Here is a 21,675-nt window from a genome sequence, read left to right on the forward strand (position 1 = left end):
TGTAGCTAAAATATGCAAAAATCTCCCCCACACTTTTAATTATCTTGACTAGATCAGAAAAGGGTAGTCTGATTTATTACTTTTCTAACTTCTCTGAATATTATGTTTTAAAGATTTTCATGACTTTCCATCTTCTGCTCTCAGGCCCTCAGAGCCCCTGTGAAAGAACAGATGTACGTATGGCAATTGTGGCGGATCATCTTGGCCTGAGTTGGACTGGTAAGAAATGACACCACCTAGAGGACAAAGTGTTGCATTACACCTTAGCACAAATATACCCTATATGTTTATATCGCTGTAATAATGTCATATGTGAAAATAATGTCACATTTTACTTTTTTTTAATTATTAGAATTTTTTTGCTCATATGGCTTTGCGTTACTTCTTGTTGTTTCTCAAAGCATCGGTGCTGCTGTGAACAGTAGGGTGTGCCATCTGCAGTCACTGCAGTACTGCGCACATGTGTATGGGGGGAGTGGTAAAGAGGGAGGAGTCGTTAATCTATTTTTAATGTGTTGCAGAGCTGGCCAGGGAAATGGAATTTTCGGTTGATGAGATAAATCAAATCCGTGTGGAAAACCCCAACTCATTGACAGCTCAGAGTTTCATGCTATTAAAGAAATGGGTTAGCCGAGATGGTAAAAACGCTACAAGTAAGTGTGCCTATGCACTACATATTTTCTGAATAAGGGTGAATCATACGGAGAGGAGAAAGGTGGGTGGGGTTTGGGCAGGGACAGACTTCTGTATCCAAATCATATTCTCAGCCATTATAACAGAAATAACTTAAAGGTGCTGTATGTAAGTTTTTGACTCTACTAAAGCATAAAAATACCATAATATGTTTGCAGATATTTAAGAAACATGCTAAGTTAACATACTTGTTTATCTGAAAAGCAATGCTACAGTCAGTTATTCTCCATTGAAAATATGCATTCCGGGCTGGAATGTCGGTCTCTGTTTTGGTTTGTGAAACCCGCCCACTGCCAGTTTACCCAATTGTATTTCGTCACCTCGGGGTGCCAGTTGGCGGAAAACACAGCGTATTTCATTTCATTCATCGTCAAGTGCGCTCGTTCCTGTTGGTGTCGTCAATCTGGCAACCTGCGTGTGCGTCAAGTCTGAGGAGGAGGGGCCGGGTGAAAAAACCCCTCTCCAATATTTTGAATTTGGACTGCAATATGTAGTTCAACCACTCGGTGTCAATCCTACATACAGCACCTTTAAAGGCTAAATTTATTGTTCAGCTAATATGTGCAATCATGAATATCTTTTCTTTTTTCCTTTTAGCGGATGCCTTAACTGCAGTCCTGACTAAGCTCAATCGGCTGGATATTGTGACATTGCTGGAAGGGCCGATATTTGACTATGGTAACATTTCAGGCACAAGATGTTTTGCAGATGATAGCGCAGTTTCCCAGGAGCAGGCTGATGGTAAAGTTTAGCCCCATCTACCTGAACTCTACTTTTCTATGTCTCTCACAAATCTGTAGATTCATAGAACCGTCATGGCAAAACACTTATTGCTCTAAATTCAAACCCAGTATAAACTTAAACTCAAGTTTAAGTTTAAATCTCAATCTTTTCTAATCAGTTAGGTTCGCCAGTTATCAACACTGCTATTTCCCAGCCTGGTGTTGGACCAGTCAGGGATCAGTGTAATCATAAATATTGAATTATTATGATTGTATGTTTGTATGAAAGCATTATAGCATGCATCTATATAGTATATGACTTAAGCTAATGCTGAATCAAAACTTAACCCCATCTTAATAATAGTGGAAATTACAATAAATTTATATGGAGCAACAGTTGGGATCCACAAGTAAAAAAAAAACATTGGTTTTCACCATTGATTATGAATAAACCTTTCATATTTGATATTGTTAACTGATGATACATGCTTTTGTAGGAATTAAAATTATTTGCCAAATTCCAGAACTACAATAGCCATATATAGTGCTCTACTGAAATATCTGTTAAAGAGGTCATATGATGCGATTTCAATTTTTCCTTTCTCTTTGGAGTGTTACAAGCTCTTGGTGCATAAAGAAGATCTGTAAAGTTGCAAAGACTAAAGTCTCAAATCCAAAGAGATAGTCTTTATAAAATTTAAGAGTCAACCACGCCTACCTAAAACGGCTCGTTCTAACACACCCCACATGTCTACGTCACGATGTGAGAAGATTTGCATAACGCCGCCCAAACGTTCACGCAAAGAAAGAAGGCGTAACTTATATTCTCGCTGTAGTATTGTTGCTGGCCGCCGCTCACTCTAGCCTGTTCTCAAGCCCGCTGTGTGTTTCGTTGTGAAAGTGAAACTACTTTGTTTGGCCTTCCAAAAGAGGACACGACTAGAAATCAGTGGTTAAGTTGTATTTACAACACTGTTCCAGAACAGTTCAACCCAAATATTCAGATGTGTCCAGCGCATTTTATGGAGGACTGTTTCCTGATCCTGGAAGAGTAGACTACAATGCCGGCTGTTCTGACTCACAGACTGTAAGTACGTTTTTTATATTTAAAGAATTTGCCACTGATGATTCAAACGTGAGTTTTGAGCAGTGTAGAGTAGCGCTTGTTGTTTGTCATTTCTCCGATCACAAATGCAGACATGGTTTTATGTTTACGCGGCGCGATGCGATGCAACGCAATGCGTAAAAAGACAGTATAAGTAATTATGATCCGTAATTATGTCCCCACACAGCTGGCCAATCAGAGCACGCCTCGCTTTTCAGACCGATGAGCTTTGTAAAAATCGACGTGTTTCAGAAAGGCGGGGCATAGAGCAGAAACAATAATGTACAATATGTGGAAAATAATGTGTTTTTTTAACCTTAAACCACATATGTTTTTTTAACCTTAAACCGCATAAACACATTTCATTACACCAAATACACAAAATAATGTTCTTTTTAGCAACATTATATGACCCCTTTAAGGCTTTATATTCTGCTTTGTGTGCTGGATCTGATGGGTTTAAGATTTGGTTCATACCATATTAAGACAAATATTATGTTTATGTGTATACAAAGTATCCTCTCCAAAGTATACCAACTACTGTAGCTATTAGCAATGGCAATAGTGCTCTACTCTGTTTTCTCTTCTGATTTTTTCTGAGATGTTAAACATACATGAAAACATAATAGTATTCAACCTGCTTTTACAGCATGATAGCCTTAATGTTTCTCTCTGTGTAGTGCTAACAGTAACTCAGTAGTTTGGAAGCAATATCAATAGCATGGCTCTGGCTACTATGGAATGTCTGCTTGCTGTCAAGCTGCCTGATCCTCCAGTATCCCAGAATCCTCTGAACCTTCCTGATAGAGTGCTTCTGCTGCAAATCCAGACCAGCTGCTTCTCCACTGCCTACCAACTTCTTTCATAGCAACACTTTTGCCTCATTTCAAAGCACAGTGGTGTAGCACTGTTTAGCGTAGTTGCTCTGTCTTTGGTGGAGTAAATTAGTGCTAGCTCTTGCTACAGCTCTTCACTCATGCTATGGTAACTCGCTCTTATTAACACTGCATTCTTATCTTCATATAGCAACATCATCCTGATACATCTCATGTTTTTAACACCATATCTGCAACATCTTGTCTTGCTCCATTTTTCTGTAACCTGGTGTCCATGACAGTTTCTACTGCCCCTACTTCATCTACATCATTTGTATCTCCTAACCTTAAAGTGTTGACCAAACAGTCCTTTTCCTCACCATCATCATCACCCATCTTCTTCCATTTACGTCAAGACCCCACTGTTCCTGAACTTTATATTTAGTGTTGTAATTATCTGCCTTTGAAAATTACATGGTGAACTACACTTTCAGATACTGTAACTATACTAATTATACTATATGTTGCTTACCTTAATGGTATATTTGTAATGGAGTATTCTGGGTTAACTTACCTGCTATTGATCATCTGTGGTATCCTTTTGACTACCACAGAAAATGACTTTTCCTCAAAAGTAATCCACTTACAATGGGAGTCTAAGAGGCAAGATGATGGGGCAAGTGTGCCAGAAGGTTATAAAGCTGAAATATAAAGCTTGTATTTTTGCTAAAGCACTTAAATTCTGTGCAAATGTTTGTTATTTGAGTTGTGAAGTTATCTAATTTTTAAGGTGGGACTTCTCTAACTTCTGCAAATAACCCAGAATATTCCTTTAAAGCCATCAAGTTAGGACTTATTCAATTCAGAATGCCACCTTAACATCAACATGAACCTCCATGACATTTTCAAAGGCCTCTGTCATAACATCTGTTGCTGTGACATTGTGCACAAGTGGTGTTCGCCTCCATCTCACTGTGTTGTATCACTCAGGTTACCACAACATTGAGCTGGAGCTCAAGAGTCCCTCAGAGCTGTCCTATGAGCCCCCTACCCCTCTGCGTCAAGATGATTTCTTTAGCGAGGACATTAGGCTAAAGTTCCCCTCTAGTGCCCTTGTTAGACCCAGTGAACTGTCCTTGCCAAACACTAGTAGCCCAGTGTCTGCAGATACCAAGCCGCCTACCGTCATGGCGGAGGACACCTCTATTGGAGGCCGAGAGTCTGTTAGCCAAGAGGATGGGTCAGCTGGAGATGATTTTGGTGTCAGCAAAGAATCAGCAGCCAACTCGGAACAACGTGACAGTGAGGGAACCTCAAAAGAATCACATGTCTTCCCAAACAGTCCAGTAAAAGAGCAGAAGGAAGTCCAACCTAAGCTTCCCATTTGTGTTTCAGCCAGCGAAGCTCCTGGAGAGAGTGGCAAGTCTGGGTTTGACGAAGAAGATGAAGAGATGACCCAAGAGAAGATAAAGTCTCTCTTGGAGAACATTAAGTTGGAGGAAGGCTCAGAGGATGAGGAGATGACTGAGGAGAGGCTGCAAGCGATCCTCTCTCAAGTGCAGCTGGCAGAAAAAGACATGTCTTCAGTTTCAGGTCTGCAGAGTGAGACGTCCGGTACAAACGGGAAGACGGCAACTTTGGGCCAAGGACTGAATCCTGAAACACAAGGGCAAAGAGAGTCCAGGTAAGAACAGTGACCTCTACCAACAAACTGTTTTCTTATTCCACAAGCTCAGCAGGTTAGGTATCAATCAAGTAATGTATTTCAAACTTCGATGCCTCCACAGCCAAGAACTAATGTCATCAACACCTGGAGTGCAAACTGAGAGGCAAAATGGGGAACATCCAGAGCTCCAAGCCCAAGTTCGCTTGTCACCAGACGCGAGTGAGTCTTCCAGCAAACCAAAGGGCAAAGCTAGGAAAGACTCGGGACAAGAAGAAGTAAGCAGTGAGGCTCTAGAGGACAGAGGACCAAACAACAGGAGGGAGGACATTTCCGAGCCTAAAGTCCAGGTAAAATTTTCTTTGAGAGACCTTAAAAGTTGAACAACAATGCCCTGTAGATTTTCTAAGATAGATAAACCAAGTTTTTAACCAAGCATGTACTCACATGGCTCAGGGTCTCTCTATCTTCTCCCTTGTTCAGAACTAAGGGTGCTTTCACACCTGGCTCGTTGTTTCGGAACCTGGCGCGTTTCCCCCCTTAGCTCGGTTCGTTTGGGCATATGTGAACACGGCAATCGCGCTCGGATCCGTGCCAAAACAGCTAGTTTGAAAACGAACTCTGGAGCGGTTCGGTTGTAGTGAGAAAGCAATCCGATCTAACGGACCAACGAACCAGGCTATATCACAATGTATAATGGGTAATTACGTAAGTTCCGTGAAAAGCATTAGTTTTGTTGTTTTGCTAATACTTCAAAATGAACCTGTGAATGTCTGTGGGTGAGCACGTCTTTGCCACCAATGAGACAACAGTTTACTCGCGCGTGACTTGTATTAACAAACTTTGCCGTGTGAAAGCGAACCGCACCAAGAATAAAAAGCAACATTGTAATAATTTTAATCCCTGTTTCAGAACAAAGCAATCGATCTACAGGTGTAAAAGCACCCTAAATTCACTGCCCAGGGAGTCCGCCATTTCTTTTGGGCTCTTCCTTTGTAAAAGTTCCATTGTACTCAAACTTTCGCGCTATAGTAATTTACTGCAAATGTCACCATGTCTTCTCAAGTCTCAAGTCTCAAGCTACAACAAAGATGAGCAATAAGCAAATCTAAGTTTAACAAAAGACGTGACATGTATTGTATTTAATCCTTGAAGTACTTGATTATGCTTCAAATGCATCACGTATACCTCGACAGATGAAGAATGTTACTTTTTTCTTATAGCTATCTAACCTTAGATTGATTACAACTGCGAATGTAAATGTGATTACATTCTCCATTGAAAGAAATAATTATTATCAATGCTCAATTCTTGAGCACAGTGAAGATTTGTGACTTCAAGAACATTAGTTGAAGGTCTGAAGCACTGCATATGAGTTTGATGGCTCATGCACTGCTGTAATGTGCTGACCTGACTCTAGCAGGAAGCTCGTAGAGATAATGAATCCAGCTCTGATGAGGAAGAAACTGTCACCACCAGAGTGTATCGGCGGAGAGTGATTCTGAAGGTACTGTGAGTGGTACTTTTGTAGATTTGGGCCGGTTTGTGTGCCACAGACTTTGCGTGTGCTAAGAGGGAATGAAGTGATTAGCACACTGCCACTTTTCATGAAGACGTTGCTGTGATTTTTGGAGTGTATTTTTCTAGCGTGATCTATTTTTCTTTTTTTATGTTTTGTTATTCTCCGCTATTTTTTCTCCTTCCCCTATCTTTGATTAATTAAAGATGCTTGTTAAGGTTAGCATCACTACTAATACTATTATTATTATTAGTAGTAATACTAATACTAATTTTACAGATTTGGTTTTAATTTAACTAAATTATACAAACATTGACTGTATAAAAAAATGGCCCATCACTACTACTGTGTATTATAAAAAATCAAGTCAATAATTACTGGATTAATTTAAAGAGTTATGTTTTTGGCATGTCATTTGAAAGATGTATAAGACACTCAGCTTCTGCTTTTTCCTTTTTTTGCCTGCTGTGTTGGATTTAACAATTAATTTGTATGTTTTTTTTAATGACTAAATACATTCAGCCGTTGTCATCAGCACGTTTGGCTTGAAAACTTTGTCTTGTCTCAAACCAAAAAAGATCTGATGAAAGCACTTATTATTTTTCTTTTTTTACTTTTTCATGTTTGTGTTTGTGTGTGTGTGTGTGTGTGTGTGATCTAAACTTTAAAACAAAGTAAAAGATCTGATGTTTCATCGTGCATCCCACCTCTGTAGGGTGATCAGGCCAGAAACATCCCTGTTGAGACTGTGACAGAGGAGCAGTACACAGATGAAGATGGAAACATGGTCACCAGAAAAGTAATGTCCATGCCCATCCCTAGCAACGTCACAGTCTCCTCATTTTACCACGTCTTTTCCCTTCCCTTCTGCCCCGTGTGGGTTTAAACCATTACCATGAGACGTGACTTTACCCCCTTCTCTTAGGTCATCCGTAAAGTGGTGCGTCGCACAGCTGGTGTGGAAGAGAAAGGCGGGAGAAAGCGTGGGAAGCGTTCCCGGCAGGCCAATAGGGCCGAGCAGCAGGAACAGGGGGGCCCCGGGCCCCACAGAGAGCACACTGAGGTTGGATTCGTGTGCGGTGCTGATGCTAGTGCTAGTGCGGGCCTGCAGTGTGCAGAACATTTCAGAACAGCCTGCTGTATCTGAAATCTAACCCAAGTTTTCTGATTTTGATTTGAAGTGGCTTTATTAATGGAAAACTGAGCGAAAAACGTCTGTGGACTGATATGTGTTCCCTCTAGCTGTGTGGCCGCACAATTTTAATGTTGCTACCAACACAGAACAAAAAAACATTTAGAACACAAAGCAGACTCAAAAAAAATAGGTGAGGTGAAAAAGCTTGAATGCACTAAACTGTTACAACTGGAGTCCGCATGTCCATTGATTTTCAGTATGGAGCTGAAGCTATGCTGATTTAATTTAGGCTGCATTCTACAACAAATGAAACTGAAAAAATGACTTTAGAATGTTTTGTTTTCCCATGAGCATAACTTACTTTTCTCATGATCTCAGAATAATACAAGTTACCTTGACAAGGTAACAAATCGTGAGTTACCTCACAAATGCAAACAAACAAACAAAAAAAGAACAGTAATGCGTGATCTGTATATAACTACGCTAGATAGATAGCCTAATGTTATCTAGGTATGTTATCTACGTTGCTTTACTGTAATTTTTGTGTATTTGTTTTCATGAGGTAACAGAAGAAAAAAAATCCAATTAGTCCAAGGGATAGCTCACCTAAAAATGACAATTCTGTCATTAATTACTCAACCTCATGTCGTTCCAAACCCGTTAAGATTTTGGTTCATCTTCGGAAGACAAATTAAGATATTTTGGATGAAATCCAAGAGTTTTCTGACCCTGCATAGAGAGGCAACACAACTGACACTCACTTTTAAGGCCCAGAAAGGTTTCAAGGACATCGTTAAAATAGTCCATGTGACATCAGTGGTTCAACTGTAATGTTATAAAGCTATAAGAATACTTTTATTCAACTTTATCTATTACTTTATACAACAATTTCGTGGTCAGTCTTCGACACGTGCTCACGAGAGTACCATGATGCATGCGTGTGGAGCTGCTGATGCAGGAGTTGGCGTTCTGACATAGAACGTCCATCTCTCTTAGTTCATCGTCTGTATATTCTGGCTTAAATAAGTAAGGCTGGGCAAAAAATTGCAAGTCACCCTCTCTGTCGAAATCTTCAGACATGTTTACAAAGACTGTTTTATGTACAGCATGCATCTGATTAATTAATGGCAGAATTTTCATTTTTTGGTGAACTATCCCTTTAAATTCATTTTGAGAAAACAATTTCTTCATTGACACTGACTGCACAGGTGGTGTTTCTGCGTATGTGGCTGAAGGGTGTGTAAAAATAGGTTTTGAAAAAAAAAAAGAAAGTGAACATTGGTTTCTCACTAATCATTTTTTTTTTTCTTTTATAGCATTTGTTGTGTGTTATCATGGATGGGCATGGGCATCTACTGTATGACGAGTCATCTCTAACTACAAGCTTTTGTTGTTTCAGCCTGGAGAAGGAGTGAAAGGCATAAAAAAGGAAGGAAGACAAAGGGAGAAAATGGGTCAATCGTAACAGTTGTGCTCTTTTTGGTAAGTCCATATGGTTCAGTGTAAAAAGCAGAGCAGAGTGGATTCCTGCCAGTTCAGGCGGTAGCTTTTGTGTATAGTCATCAACACAATAGTCACCAGAGAAATGTGCTTTGTAACAGCGCTTTTTCCAGTACAGCCCACTGATGACATGCAGACGCAGCAAATTAGCCCATGCAACTGTTCTTTTGCTCATGCCTTTGTGTCCAGACCAGGACAAGGTGTTTGAAGGGTTATTTGGGTCTTGCATTGTAAACCTACACAATGACTGGACATCTAAAGTCAACACGGAATGATTTTCATTGTTGTTGTTTAGATTTAATTTGTGGCCTAGAAATAGCGCAGAATCATGAATATATAATAATAGTCTTTGCTTTAGAAATCCTGAAGCTTTCTGCTTATTTCCAATTTTAAATTACATTTTGAATACCAGATTTCCAATGCACTCTCACATTTTTAGCCTCCACTGTTTATCAATTGAAAAGCTATGCTGTGTTCTTAAATGAATAAATGAAATTGATATATTTCTGTGTCTCACTGTGTTTCAGATCTGAAAGTGTTTCAAAACCATTTTCTTACGAGGAGGATCACTGGAAACGTGCAGGAGGTCAGGGAATGAGGATCGTGCGTCCGCAGCTTTCATAAAAACAAACTGTTTTCAGCCAGACGGCTTTTGATTTCGCATGAGCATGAAAAAAAAACTTGTTTCTGTCAATAACACCGAACGGCTAACGGTCGAGAGGACTTTGTCAGTGCGACGTTTCGATCGACGGGGCGTCCGATACGAGAGACCAAAGAGGCCACGAAACATACTGCAGATTGACAGAAAAGGAGGGACTCGTTCGAATCACCTTCTACACTCGCCTTACATTTTTTTCCTCTCGGACCCATGATGTCAGGGTGTATAATGCTGTTGGAGCTTATGATGTACATAAATTACACTGTATAAATTTGAAGGTGGCTCACAATATTGTTAATGCACTGGCAAGTGTGTAGGAATGAACTACCAATTCTGATTCCAATTTTAAGGGAACGCTTCGGTGTAACTTCACATGCACTTGTATAATTATTAGCAAGAAAAATGTTTGTAAAATGAAAAAAAGCCAGCTTGATTTTAACAACGGATGTTTCTTTCAAACCTACTGCGGTTTTCAGTGGTATGAACATTGGATCCGCTGTAGTTCTGTTTAGAGACTTCTTCAGAGTACTAATATTTTCATGCATGTGATTCACTTTATTTAGATTTTTCTAAACAGCATAACACACAAGAGAAGGGGGAATGATATTCTGTATGGATGCACTCACAGCCTTGCTAATGCTCACTTTTTTGTTTTTTTTAGAAAGATGACAGTATCACACCACCATTGTTCAGCTTCACTAAAATACAGTGTCCCATCACATCACAGCGACACGTTCCCTATGCAGTTACAGATACAGCTGCAATCCGAACGCTCACCGGTACAGAACTTTTAACTGTTCTCATGTGCATTGGCTCTAAGATGTAGAAGTCTTTCTGTCAGCCTGTCATTTGTAATCGTTCTAGCAGTGTATCACTACTTTTCAAGGCTGCTGTGGTTTTGGGGGAAATTTTACTTTGATTTTGGTGCATTGAGAAATCACCCAAGCATTCATGGATGATAGATCTGGTAACAAACATATGTATGGAAAAAGCAAACATACACTGGATGATCAAATTAATTATTTAAGCTTATAATAAATTGTGTTCAAACCCTCACTGTGTTTTCTTTCTTGTTCAATATTAAGCATTGGAAAGTTTAAGGGGGAATCTCATGATAAAAAGGACATATTCATAAGAAATTAGTAATTTAAGACTAATTTTCAATATTTATTTTTTGGATTGTGACATTATTATCATTACAATTAAGCACATTTTCCTCACAGTTAATTTTACCGTTTTTTTTTTTACAGTAGCTACCCCAAAACTGGGGAAATGTAATTAAAATGCCATAAAATGTCACTTTCTAATTGTCTTAAAACAAATGAATGTTCTTAAAAGTAGTCTTCATTTTCTTTTTGAAAAACATACATTTTTTTTCTTTAGATTTTGAGGTGAAATTCACAAATTATTAATGAACCTCTCCAGTATAGGCAGTCCTGAAGGTAGTTAGATTAAAAATGAAGATTGTGTCATACTTCAAGCAGGCACAGTCGAGCTTTCTTTTTCCATCCTTATGAGCGCTTATGTCTTAATTAAATTCTAAATGAAAGTCATCTTATGAAGTTCATCATATAAGCTCATGATATAAAGGTTCATCATGCAAAACAATCTTGTCACTTCAAACAAGCCGCTTTGTTCACTTGGATGGAATACTTGGGATTTATGAACCTTTTGAGGCTTGGACATTTTTGGTTGCATGGGCTTTAAATGTAAGCACAAAAATGATGAGAGAATATTTAAAAAAAACATCTTAACTTGTTCTCCAAAGATAAACAAGTCTTATGGGTTTGGAACATGATGAGAGTGAATGATAGAAATTTTGGATGAACTAACCAATGTTACCTAGCTGAACATGTAAGGTTAACATAGCTGCATTCAGTTGAGTTCACGTAACTTATTAATATGAATTTTATTAATCAAACATACCGAAAACAGGCCCTGGTGTCCAGCTTTCTTTGGCAGGCTCGACTATATCAGCGCTGAGAAAATTAACAGTTACCACATGATTGCTGTTTAAGCAAATGTCTAAGCAATAATTTACACCTTTACAACATAATGATACCTTGAATTCTAAACATACAGTAAGGACTTTACCCAGCTCTAAGCCCCGCCCATTTCCAGAGTGAACCGTTTGAACGAACCGATTCGCTCAAATGAATCGAATCACTAGAGGTCGCTGTAGCGACTCCCGTCCTACAGCAGTATTTCATTCCTCATTCTCTCACACTGATGCTCGATAATGGCGGATAGCGCGAGTGAGAGCGACACGGACGGAGCTACCCCTCAGTGCTCCTCATCCTCGTCCTCCTCCATCCTTATCTCTTCGTTCCGTCTAGAGGAGTTGACGAACCGCCTGGCTTCTTTACAGCAAGAGAATAAAGTGCTGAAGATCGAGCTCGAGACGTTTAAACTGAAGTGTAAAGCTCTGCAGGAGGAGAATAGAGACTTGCGCAAAGCCAGTGTCACCATAGTGAGTCATTCACAAATGTTTTGACAATTAATACTTATTTACCTGGATGCTCTTGAAAGCTAACACTAATAATAAGGAGTTCAACCATTTCAGGTGCTATTAAACTTATTTACAGTAGCTGTTACAGTACATTTTAGGTTCACTGAAGCTAATATGCTAATTATTAGCTTTTATTGTCTCATATTTTCCGTTATGTCTTGTTAATTAAAAAAATAATAATTTACTAAACTCCTTTTAGTCCCCCTTGGTTGTGTTTAGAGCAGGGGTGCCCAAACTCGGTCCTGGAGGGCCGGTGTCCTGCAGATTTTAGCTCCAGCTTGCCTCAACACACCTGCTTGGAAGTTTCTAGTATGCCTAGTAAGACCTTGATTAGCTGCTTCAGGTGTGTTTGATTAGGGTTGGAGCTAAACTCTGCAGGACACCGGCCCTCCAGGACCGAGTGTGGGCACCCCTGGTTTAGAGTCTTAAGAAACTGTCAGTGAAATATTAATCCTAGCATGAGCTAGCAGCACAATAAGAAGTTAATTTGGAATAAGAATGAACTTACTCGGGTCAGCCTCATTTTCATACAGTATGTAATCTTACTTAGTTGAGTAAACTAAATCAGTATCTTGTTTAAAATTCAAGATTCATGAAAACTTGGTCTTATTTTTTGAAGTGACACTACAGTTAAGTACAGTAGCATGTGCCAATGGAAGCACGATCGTTGTAACTCCTATAATATATTAACATACACAATATTGACTGGCTTTGGTTAGTTAGTGATTATTCTGCGGGTACATTATGAGTCATGTGGCCTCTTAGAGCTGTATCACAGTGTAACCCTGTAAACACTGACATATGAAATGTTTTACTTTTTTTGTGTGTGTGTGTTTGCTTGCTTTTTGGGGGGGTTTCAGTTATTGAACTTTTAGACCAAATTAAAAAAAAAAAATCTTGAAAGTGTTTTCATAGGTGTTTAATATTTAGGGCCTGAGCACCCATGCTGTGAGGACCCTATTGGAATTGCTCCGTTTCTTCTTCTCCATCTCCAAATTGAATCGCATTTTTGAGGGCCTAAACATTCTCCAAAACTCATGAAACTTTGCACACGCGTCAGAACTGGCGAAAATTTACATCTGATATGGGTTTCAGAAGTGGGTGTGGCAAAATGGCTTGATAGCGCCACCTGTAAAATTTCAACAGAGTGTTCCTCGAGCTACGTTTTACGTACATGTACGAAAATCGGTACACACGTGTAAAGCCACAGTCACACTAGACTTTGAGAATGCGAAATTGTTTCGCATGCTGCAACGGTCGTGATATGACATCACGCTGTGCAGTGTCTTTTTAAAAACTTAAATTCAACACGCGCGTCTTGTGGGCTAGACTTATGAAACATTTAAATGCAACAACGTTGCTTACATCATCATCACCGCATCTCATGCTCCACTAATGACGCTCCCAGACGCACACCTAACATTTGATTGTACTATTTTTGCATTCAAATCCAAATGTTTATTTTAAATTAGACTAATATTCATTTTTTTTATTCACAATCTCCTCATCACAGGCAGGCACAGCACTCAATTCAGCATGTGTTTGTGTGTGCGGTCTGCGTCACCCATAGCACTTGCCTATATCGTGCGCTATATCGAAAAAATTTTATATCGTCATCGAAGATGGTGTACCGTCGATAAATATCGATACCGTTTTATCGCCCAGGCCTAGCCGGGCATACACTGTGCGATTTCATCAAGGTACCAACTCACTGTACGAGCAGATCGCATGCGATGTAAAGTCAAAGCTCACGATTTACGTGCTCAAACTGTACAATCCGATTGTTGAGCACGATTAATGTGCTCACACTATACGTGTGAAATGCTCGAGTTGCGCAGACGATGACACTGTATATGGATGATAGCCAGAGATATCTAAAAAAAAAAGCATCCGCTATCGATGAAATCGAGAGGATTTGGCATTTCCAATTAATTAATTCAATTATTACCATTACTATTATTATATGGTACTTTTATTATTAAATTTATAGGTCTACTACAATTAATTTGCCCCGCAATAATTTCATAGCTCATTACCGCACAACTGACGTGTGGATAATAAATGATTATATTAGCTTACTCCTCACTGAAAATGATTTAAAACATTTAGATATATTACACAATAAATAGGCCTATAATTATATTATATTATAATTATAATTAAAATTCCGTCTAAAGTAGCCTATGTCCGAACACTGTAATAATCAGTCATCAATGAAAATATAAAACTTGTTTAACATGACATATTTCAATTCTGTTGTTGTTGTTTTTTCACTATGTAGGCCCTATATCAGCCATAAGAGATTTTTTATTTTTTTTAGAAAATAAATTGAGACAATACCCAATATGTCTCTCGTCTCCTCTGAGAATATGTGCCGTTAAGCGTCAGATGCCGACAGCTCAGTCAGTTTTTACTTTCACTTTCTGTAGCTTAATGAATTGACTGGAGTTTAAAACTTCTTCACGGGCATAACGCTCATGTAGTTTGCACATTGTTTGTGTGGCAAGCACTGGCTCGCCTTCATGATTTAAAACTGAAATATTTATAATTTTGCGACGTGTTTGTCTTTATCACTATTTGCTAAATGATGGACAGTGGTTCACATTTCCCATGATAATAACATTATTTTATCAAAAGATCGCCCTCTTTTCGTTTTCTTTCTTGCTGTATAAAAGATTAAATAGTTAAAGTTCTATTTTCGCTTGGGCAAAAGCACTGAGTTTAGGGCAGTCGGTTCGTAGCTCTGCTTCAACTGTGCGATACCCTCACGAGGGGCGACATGTCAGAAATTCATCCGACCGCCCGATTGCCTGTCGGGAGAGACTTATCGCTTCTCGGTTTCCCCTGTACACGGCACGAACACTGCACGACAAACGATGCATGACAAAGCTGAAATTTGGCCCGACTCAAAAAAGTGTCGCACGAACCAAAATTCGGCTCAAAATCGGACGAAAATCGCACAGTGTATGCCCGGCTTAACACACCATTACCTGCAACTCCGTGGGTCAATTTGACCCACATTTTTTGTTGTTTTAAGGCAACTGTACAGACCCAAATTAAATATATTTCTTGGGTATATGTTGTTATGTTGGTGTTTTACTACCCTGGAAAGGTGAAAAATTAGCTTTTCCTCATTATTTTCAGTACTGACTTTCTCAGACTCAGATGGTAAAAGTAAGCTATCATTTCTATTTTCAATGTATATGAAATACCATTCAACTTATCTTTTTCTTCCAGAAATTTTGTAACTTTTTCTCATTTAGGGCCATGAACATGTCTAAACAAGTTGTTTCAAATTTGAAGTTGATATAAAAAAATTGAGGTTCCTGTGCAATTTTGTTTTGGCGTTATACCAAAACTAGCCACCGGGTGCCATTCAAATTTCATAGAATTTTTTAAATGCAATTTTTCTGTCACAAATGTATAAATTTCTCTCTCAATTTTACTTCTATCACTAACAATGGAATCTTGAGACTCAGACCTTTCCAACGATATATATTTTGTCAAGATTATAAAAAGTTTTGATTCTAAAAGACTAAGTTATACATTTTGTAAAATGACACCCCCCACTAAGGGGGAGGAACCTGCTAAAAGATTTTAAAGTACCATTTCCATGGTAACGCAATGTCCAATTTCAAAAAATGGTTTTCACAGGATGAATTGAGGTTTTAAGCTTACTAAAACTAAAGGGTAAAAAGGAAATGAAAAATATTTTTTTGTGACAAAGGTCAGAACTCCTATTATAATGCATATGTTTTAAGGTGCACTCTTGTCATAAATTAATCTATTGCTGTTCTTGCATAATTTGTAACAAAAAACAGTGGTAAAATATCTATTTGGGAGTCTTAGACCTTTCCAACGATATATAGTTTATGATTAGATTAGGATTTAACTGTAATGTAGTAGTATAGAATATAGTAATATAGAAGTAAACTTCTGCCAGCGGGATGGTAACAGTTAAAGGGGTTAAAAAATGTGGTTCAACACATTTTTAAAAATCATACTTTTTGATTTCAATTGTTTGTTCTGTGTGACAAATACTGATATTCAAATTGTTCCGTTCATACCTGATTCCTCCTGGTTTTTAATAATGTGATATTTAGGGAATTGCATTAAATGCAATTCGGGTCAATTTGACCCGCTCCATCAAAATTGTACCCAGAAATCGAAATATAATACAAGGGTTAAGCTGTCAAATGCAGTCAAACTGATTCTGTATTGGTTGTGGAATATCTACATGAAGTGTAACTTTATGATTCACCCAGTTGCAGTACCATATGATTATATGATCTCTACTGTCACACAGTTAAGTAAATCTTTATAACATGCTTTTCTGGCAAAAGTTTTTGAGCAAAAATGTGCATCCTTGTCTACAAAATGCACAATGCCATGCACAAGGTACAGTGAAATTTAGAGTGGCAACTCTCAGAGAGCAAGAAACATCCAAAAATACAGTACACAAATAAAAAAAGAAATAAAGAGAAAATAAAATAAAGAGAATAGGAATAGTTAGGAATAGTTCACCCAAAAATGAGAATTTGCTGAAAATTTGCTCACCCTCAGGCCATCCAAAATTTACATGAGTTTCGTTCTTCATCAGATTTGGAGGAATTTAGCATTACTTGCATCACTTGCTCAGCAGTGGATGCAATGAATGGGTGCCGTCAGCCAAACAGCTGATAAAAACATCACAATAATCCACAAGTAATCCGCACGACTCCAGTCCATCAATTAACATCTTGTGAAGTGAAAAGCTGCATGTTTGTAAGAAACAAATCCATCATTGAGGCGTTTTAACTTTAAACCATTGCTTTTGGCCAAAATAACAGTCCATAATCCATAATAATGCTTCCTCCGTCTGTTGTCCTCTCGCATCAAAATCCACCAACATATTTGTTTTGAACGGTTTTTGCTTGTAAGTGGTGCTTAATCTGTGCTTATTTTTCTCCTGATTCAGATGACTTTTTTTTCTTAAATGAAGGAAAACAATATATTATGGATAGAGGATTTATATTTTAGCCTGAAGCAATGGTTTAAAATTAAAAATGTCTAAATTAAAAATACTAATTTTTTTTCGATGAAGGAACAAACACATCTATATCTTATATGGCCTAAGTGTGAGTACATTTTCAGCAAATTTTCATTTTGGGCGAACTATTCCTTAAACAACATTTTTTTTTTTTTCATTTATTCACAGCCACATCATCAACCATTTATTACGATTATATACGCATACAAAGTGAAGAAATGTGTTTGTTGCTCAGAGTCAACAATATAGGGTTAATGAAACAACTATTACCTGCTACTGATGTATTTTCAGCAGATGTAGACTAACATTGTTCTGCTTTCTAATTTTTTTTTTTTTAGCAAGCGAGAGCAGAACAAGAAGAAGAGTTCATCAGTAACACCCTTTTCAAGAAGATTCAGGCCCTGCAGAAAGAGAAAGAAACACTAGCGGTCAACTATGAGAAGGAAGAGGAGTTCCTCACCAATGAGCTCTTGAGAAAACTTATGCAAGTAAGTGCTCAACTGTTGTCCGGTCTGTGAATTGGATTTGTTCTCTGTGGTGCTCGTACCAGAGCATTGAGTGTTGCTCAAGAGCACATATTGCATAGCAAACGTAGAGCACATGTTACAGTAAAAGAAGATGATTACCACCTCTGTGTTCAAAGTTCTAGTGATAAGTCACTGAGGGGGAGTACAGGAAATGTTGTTCAAGGTCTGCTCTGTAAGCAGCCTTGACCAAGTCTTCTGGGATCCTTTAAACATACACACAACCTTGTTAAGAGTGATAGATTGCAGTTTCTAAACTCACCTTCCAAGGACAAAGCTTCCTCAAAAAGCTTCCCAGTTCCACCACAATGTTGAGGTTTATCTGACTTTGAGGCAGTGATTCATTCACTTTAGGGGAACTGCTTTAGCAATGCTGTCTTTAAGGAATTTCTTATAGCTTAAAGAGTCAGGGGGAATTCTGTTTGTCCTCAATTTCTTGTGGAACATGAGAGAAAGAGCCAGAGATGGAGTGGGGAAGAGAGAGCTGCAGAGAAGCATATGGTCACCTGTGGTTTTACATATTTCCTTACAGTCATGGGTTGCAGTTTGTTGGAAATGCAGCTGTAAGCACTCAGACTCAACAATTTCCAGCTATAGCTGGAAATTGGAAACGGTTTCATTTAAAAAGAAAAAGAACGAAGAAAAAATTACTGGAACCAAATGATTTTCATGATATCTGATCCAATCTTCATTGTCACATGATCCCTCAGAAATCATTCTGATATGCTGATTTGGAGCTCAAATACGTTAATTATGTTATTATTATCAATGATGTAAAGAGTTGATAATACACTATAGGGCTGTCAAAAAAAAAAAATCGAATTTAAAATAAAAATCCACATTCGAATGCAAAAACGTTGCATTCGAATTTTAGGTGTGTGTTAAGGAGGCAGCCTTGTCAGTGGCGCACGAGATGCGATGACGATGTAAGTGTCATTGCATTTTAATGTTTTTGTTAGCCTATCCACATACATGATGCTGTTGCGTTTATTGTTGTTTAAGCAACTTAATTAATTATAATTGGTTTATAAACATTATTTTAAACATTATGCACTTTTTTTCACAGATAGTCATGTTATTATGCTTTGAATAAACGTGCATTAGTAATATTTTGCTCGATGCGCCCTCTTGTGGCCTCAGGAGAGAAGCCAAAAGCTTTTCTTCACCCTAACTGAAAATATGCATTTTAAAATAGAATATAATTCGAATTTTGATAACATTTAAGTACAAAATTCGAATTAAATTTTTCAGCCATTTTGACAGCCCTAATACGCAATATAGAAAAAATACTAGGGCTGTGTCTGAACAGACGTTCGTAGTGGTGTCCGAAACCATAGTGGACGTTATCGAGTGCACTCATTCAATCCCATAATGCACCGCAATAACAACTGATGTACACTCAGTGGCTAGAGAATATCCATAATGCACTGTGAGGCTCATGCCGAATAAATTTCCACTTATCACCAGAAGATGGCGCCTGCAGCTGAATCATCCATCCATTTTCCAAACTGCTGGTCAAATGAGGGTTCCCATAACAGAGTTCATGACAAATCTTTTCATTACTACTAGAGCTGCGAATATAAAACAGCAAGCGCAAGCTATGCAAAAGCAGACACTTTTCCGGCAGAAATCCTTCAAATATGTGGCTTGAGCAGCTTCAGTCTGGTACACATTATTTTTATAGTTGTATCAGTTTGAAATCCATTTTCTCCATTTCTTGCTCAGTTACAACACGAGAAAGCCGAACTGGAGCAGCACTTAGAACAGGAGCAGGAGTTTCAAGTCAACAAACTGATGAAGAAGATCAAAAAGCTGGAGAATGACACGATCTCCAAACAGTTCACCTTAGAGCAGGTAACTCCTTCAAATCTTGCGCATTGAGATGATCAAAAATTCTTTGCATATATTTGAACTCTTTTGTGTTCTTTTAGCTTAGACGTGAAAAGATCGACTTGGAAAACACCCTAGAGCAAGAACAAGAAGCTCTTGTGAATCGGCTATGGAAACGCATGGACAAACTGGAAGCAGAAAAAAGGCCAGTGCAGTTCTTTTGTGTCAGTAGCTGCTGCTTTGGGTAACACTGCTACGGCTCACTTCAGAAATATAAACACTGCCTTGTAACTGAGAAAGCAGTGATGCCACTTTGAATATTTAAAGTGCCCTACATATGTGCTGAACACCTGCTTATGTGTTTAATAGGTCAGCTGTATCTGTATGCTTTCTTTCCTGATGAAAGAGATTTACAGATCTGTTTTGTTCCAACCCTGCAGGATTCTTCAGGAGAAGCTTGACCAGCCTGTCTCTGCTCCGCCGTCCCCCAGAGACATCTCCATGGAGATCGACTCACCTGAGAATATGATGAGACACATCCGATTCCTCAAGAGTGAGGTGGAGCGGCTGAAGAAGAACCTCCGCACTGCAGAGCTACAGCGTAAGTACCGGACTTTATTCCATTTCCTCTTGGTCCTTTGACAATATAAAATAAAAACTTGCCCTATTTATTTCAACAACCTATTCGTTCATGAATATTCTGCAAAGAAAACCTTTGTCTTTGTAATCTTTTATCCAAATGTAATAACTTGTGCTGCCCCTGAAACAACTTTCCTTTTCATCTGTTGATCAAGTCTTTTCACAATTATAGCCAGGTGTTTTTTTAATGGTATAATATTTTATGGCCACTAGATGGCAGTGTATATATTGACAAGAACAACAGCTGGCCCTTTGTGATGCCATATGGTGTCCACTTTATTTTTATAGTTCATATAATCTTAGGCCCAATCTCAATTCTACCCCTTAGCCTTTCCCCTTTCCCCTACCCCTCCGTTTCGCGCGTTCACGTGAAGGGGTAGGGGTGTCTCAATTCTCTTTTGGTTGGAGGGGTAGGGGTTATAATAGGGCTGTCAAAATTAACGCGTTAATAATATTCACTTTAACGGCATACATTTTATTACCACGCGATTAATGCAGCGTGCATTGTCTGTTTTACCCGTGGACTTGCCAACTTAGTGACTTTGTCGCTAGATTTAGTGACTTTTTAGACCCCTTAAGCGATTTATTTTTTTTTTTTTCTTCTCCCCTACAGTCCAGGCACCATTACATTACCAAAGTGGTGTTTCATTAAATCAGTGTTATTTAGTGTGGACTTGTGAAGAGGAGAAGGTGTCACAAGTTATGTTGATATAACTATAGCTATTGTCTTTATCTTATGTGTATTTGATTTCATCAGACGACGGCTCGATTATAAATCAGGATTTTTGTGCAGATTAACATCTTGGAAGGGAGAGCTGGTTATGTTATGGGTCGTATTTCAGTCACTATTTCATATTCATTCGGTTGTCTGACAACAGAAACAGTCAAATATAACAATGAAAACAGTTTTATTGAGAATTTAGCTGCTTCAAAATACAGTGTGTGGGCACAGAGAGGCAAACAAATGTAATAATAAATAATAAATGTACATTTTGCATGTTCAGAAGAAGTGAGCTGCCCTGTCGTGCGAATAGTGTAAACAGGCTTGTGTAAGTAAATTGCTCAGTGCAAAGAAAGAGAAGTAATGGGAACCTGGTATTTCTATGTTCTTTTTTTCATGCGTCTAATAGACATGAACAAGTTATTTGAAAAACATCTATAACCTTTGAAACATGTCTAGTCTTCATGCTCTGAGTATGGTTTCACTAATAATAAACATACATTTGCATAAAGCATCCATATTTGTCCATGCCCGTGTCTATTAGAGTTTTAAAAACTTGAAAAGTATTAATTTAAGGTACATTTAGAACAGATAAAAATGTGAGATTAAGTTG

The 21,675-nt window shown here is 38.3% G+C and overlaps 2 protein-coding genes across 2 annotated transcripts in view; both read left to right on the forward strand.

Moving 5' to 3' along the window:
- The window catches only part of LOC107746453 (ankyrin-3-like), a 125,251-nt gene extending 114,578 nt beyond the window's left edge, over positions 1-10,673 (forward strand). Inside the window, exons 39-48 of the mRNA XM_016560672.1 lie at positions 145-219; positions 522-653; positions 1,291-1,434; positions 4,326-5,019; positions 5,123-5,348; positions 6,419-6,505; positions 7,233-7,316; positions 7,443-7,580; positions 9,052-9,134; positions 9,680-10,673. Of these exons, the coding sequence (XP_016416158.1) occupies positions 145-219; positions 522-653; positions 1,291-1,434; positions 4,326-5,019; positions 5,123-5,348; positions 6,419-6,505; positions 7,233-7,316; positions 7,443-7,580; positions 9,052-9,117 (1,646 nt within the window). The 3' untranslated portion in view covers positions 9,118-9,134; positions 9,680-10,673. The remainder of the gene's footprint in view (positions 1-144; positions 220-521; positions 654-1,290; positions 1,435-4,325; positions 5,020-5,122; positions 5,349-6,418; positions 6,506-7,232; positions 7,317-7,442; positions 7,581-9,051; positions 9,135-9,679) is intronic.
- Positions 10,674-12,028: 1,355 nt separating this feature from the next.
- LOC107746455 (coiled-coil domain-containing protein 6-like) overlaps positions 12,029-21,675 on the forward strand; it is a 16,199-nt gene continuing 6,552 nt past the window's right edge. Inside the window, exons 1-5 of the mRNA XM_016560673.1 lie at positions 12,029-12,280; positions 17,687-17,836; positions 19,598-19,726; positions 19,804-19,907; positions 20,143-20,303. Of these exons, the coding sequence (XP_016416159.1) occupies positions 12,050-12,280; positions 17,687-17,836; positions 19,598-19,726; positions 19,804-19,907; positions 20,143-20,303 (775 nt within the window). The 5' untranslated portion in view covers positions 12,029-12,049. The remainder of the gene's footprint in view (positions 12,281-17,686; positions 17,837-19,597; positions 19,727-19,803; positions 19,908-20,142; positions 20,304-21,675) is intronic.

Source organism: Sinocyclocheilus rhinocerous, unplaced genomic scaffold, assembly GCF_001515625.1.
Source record: "Sinocyclocheilus rhinocerous isolate Xijiao unplaced genomic scaffold, SAMN03320098_v1.1 scaffold2725, whole genome shotgun sequence".
Classification (NCBI taxonomy): Eukaryota; Metazoa; Chordata; class Actinopteri; order Cypriniformes; family Cyprinidae; genus Sinocyclocheilus; species Sinocyclocheilus rhinocerous.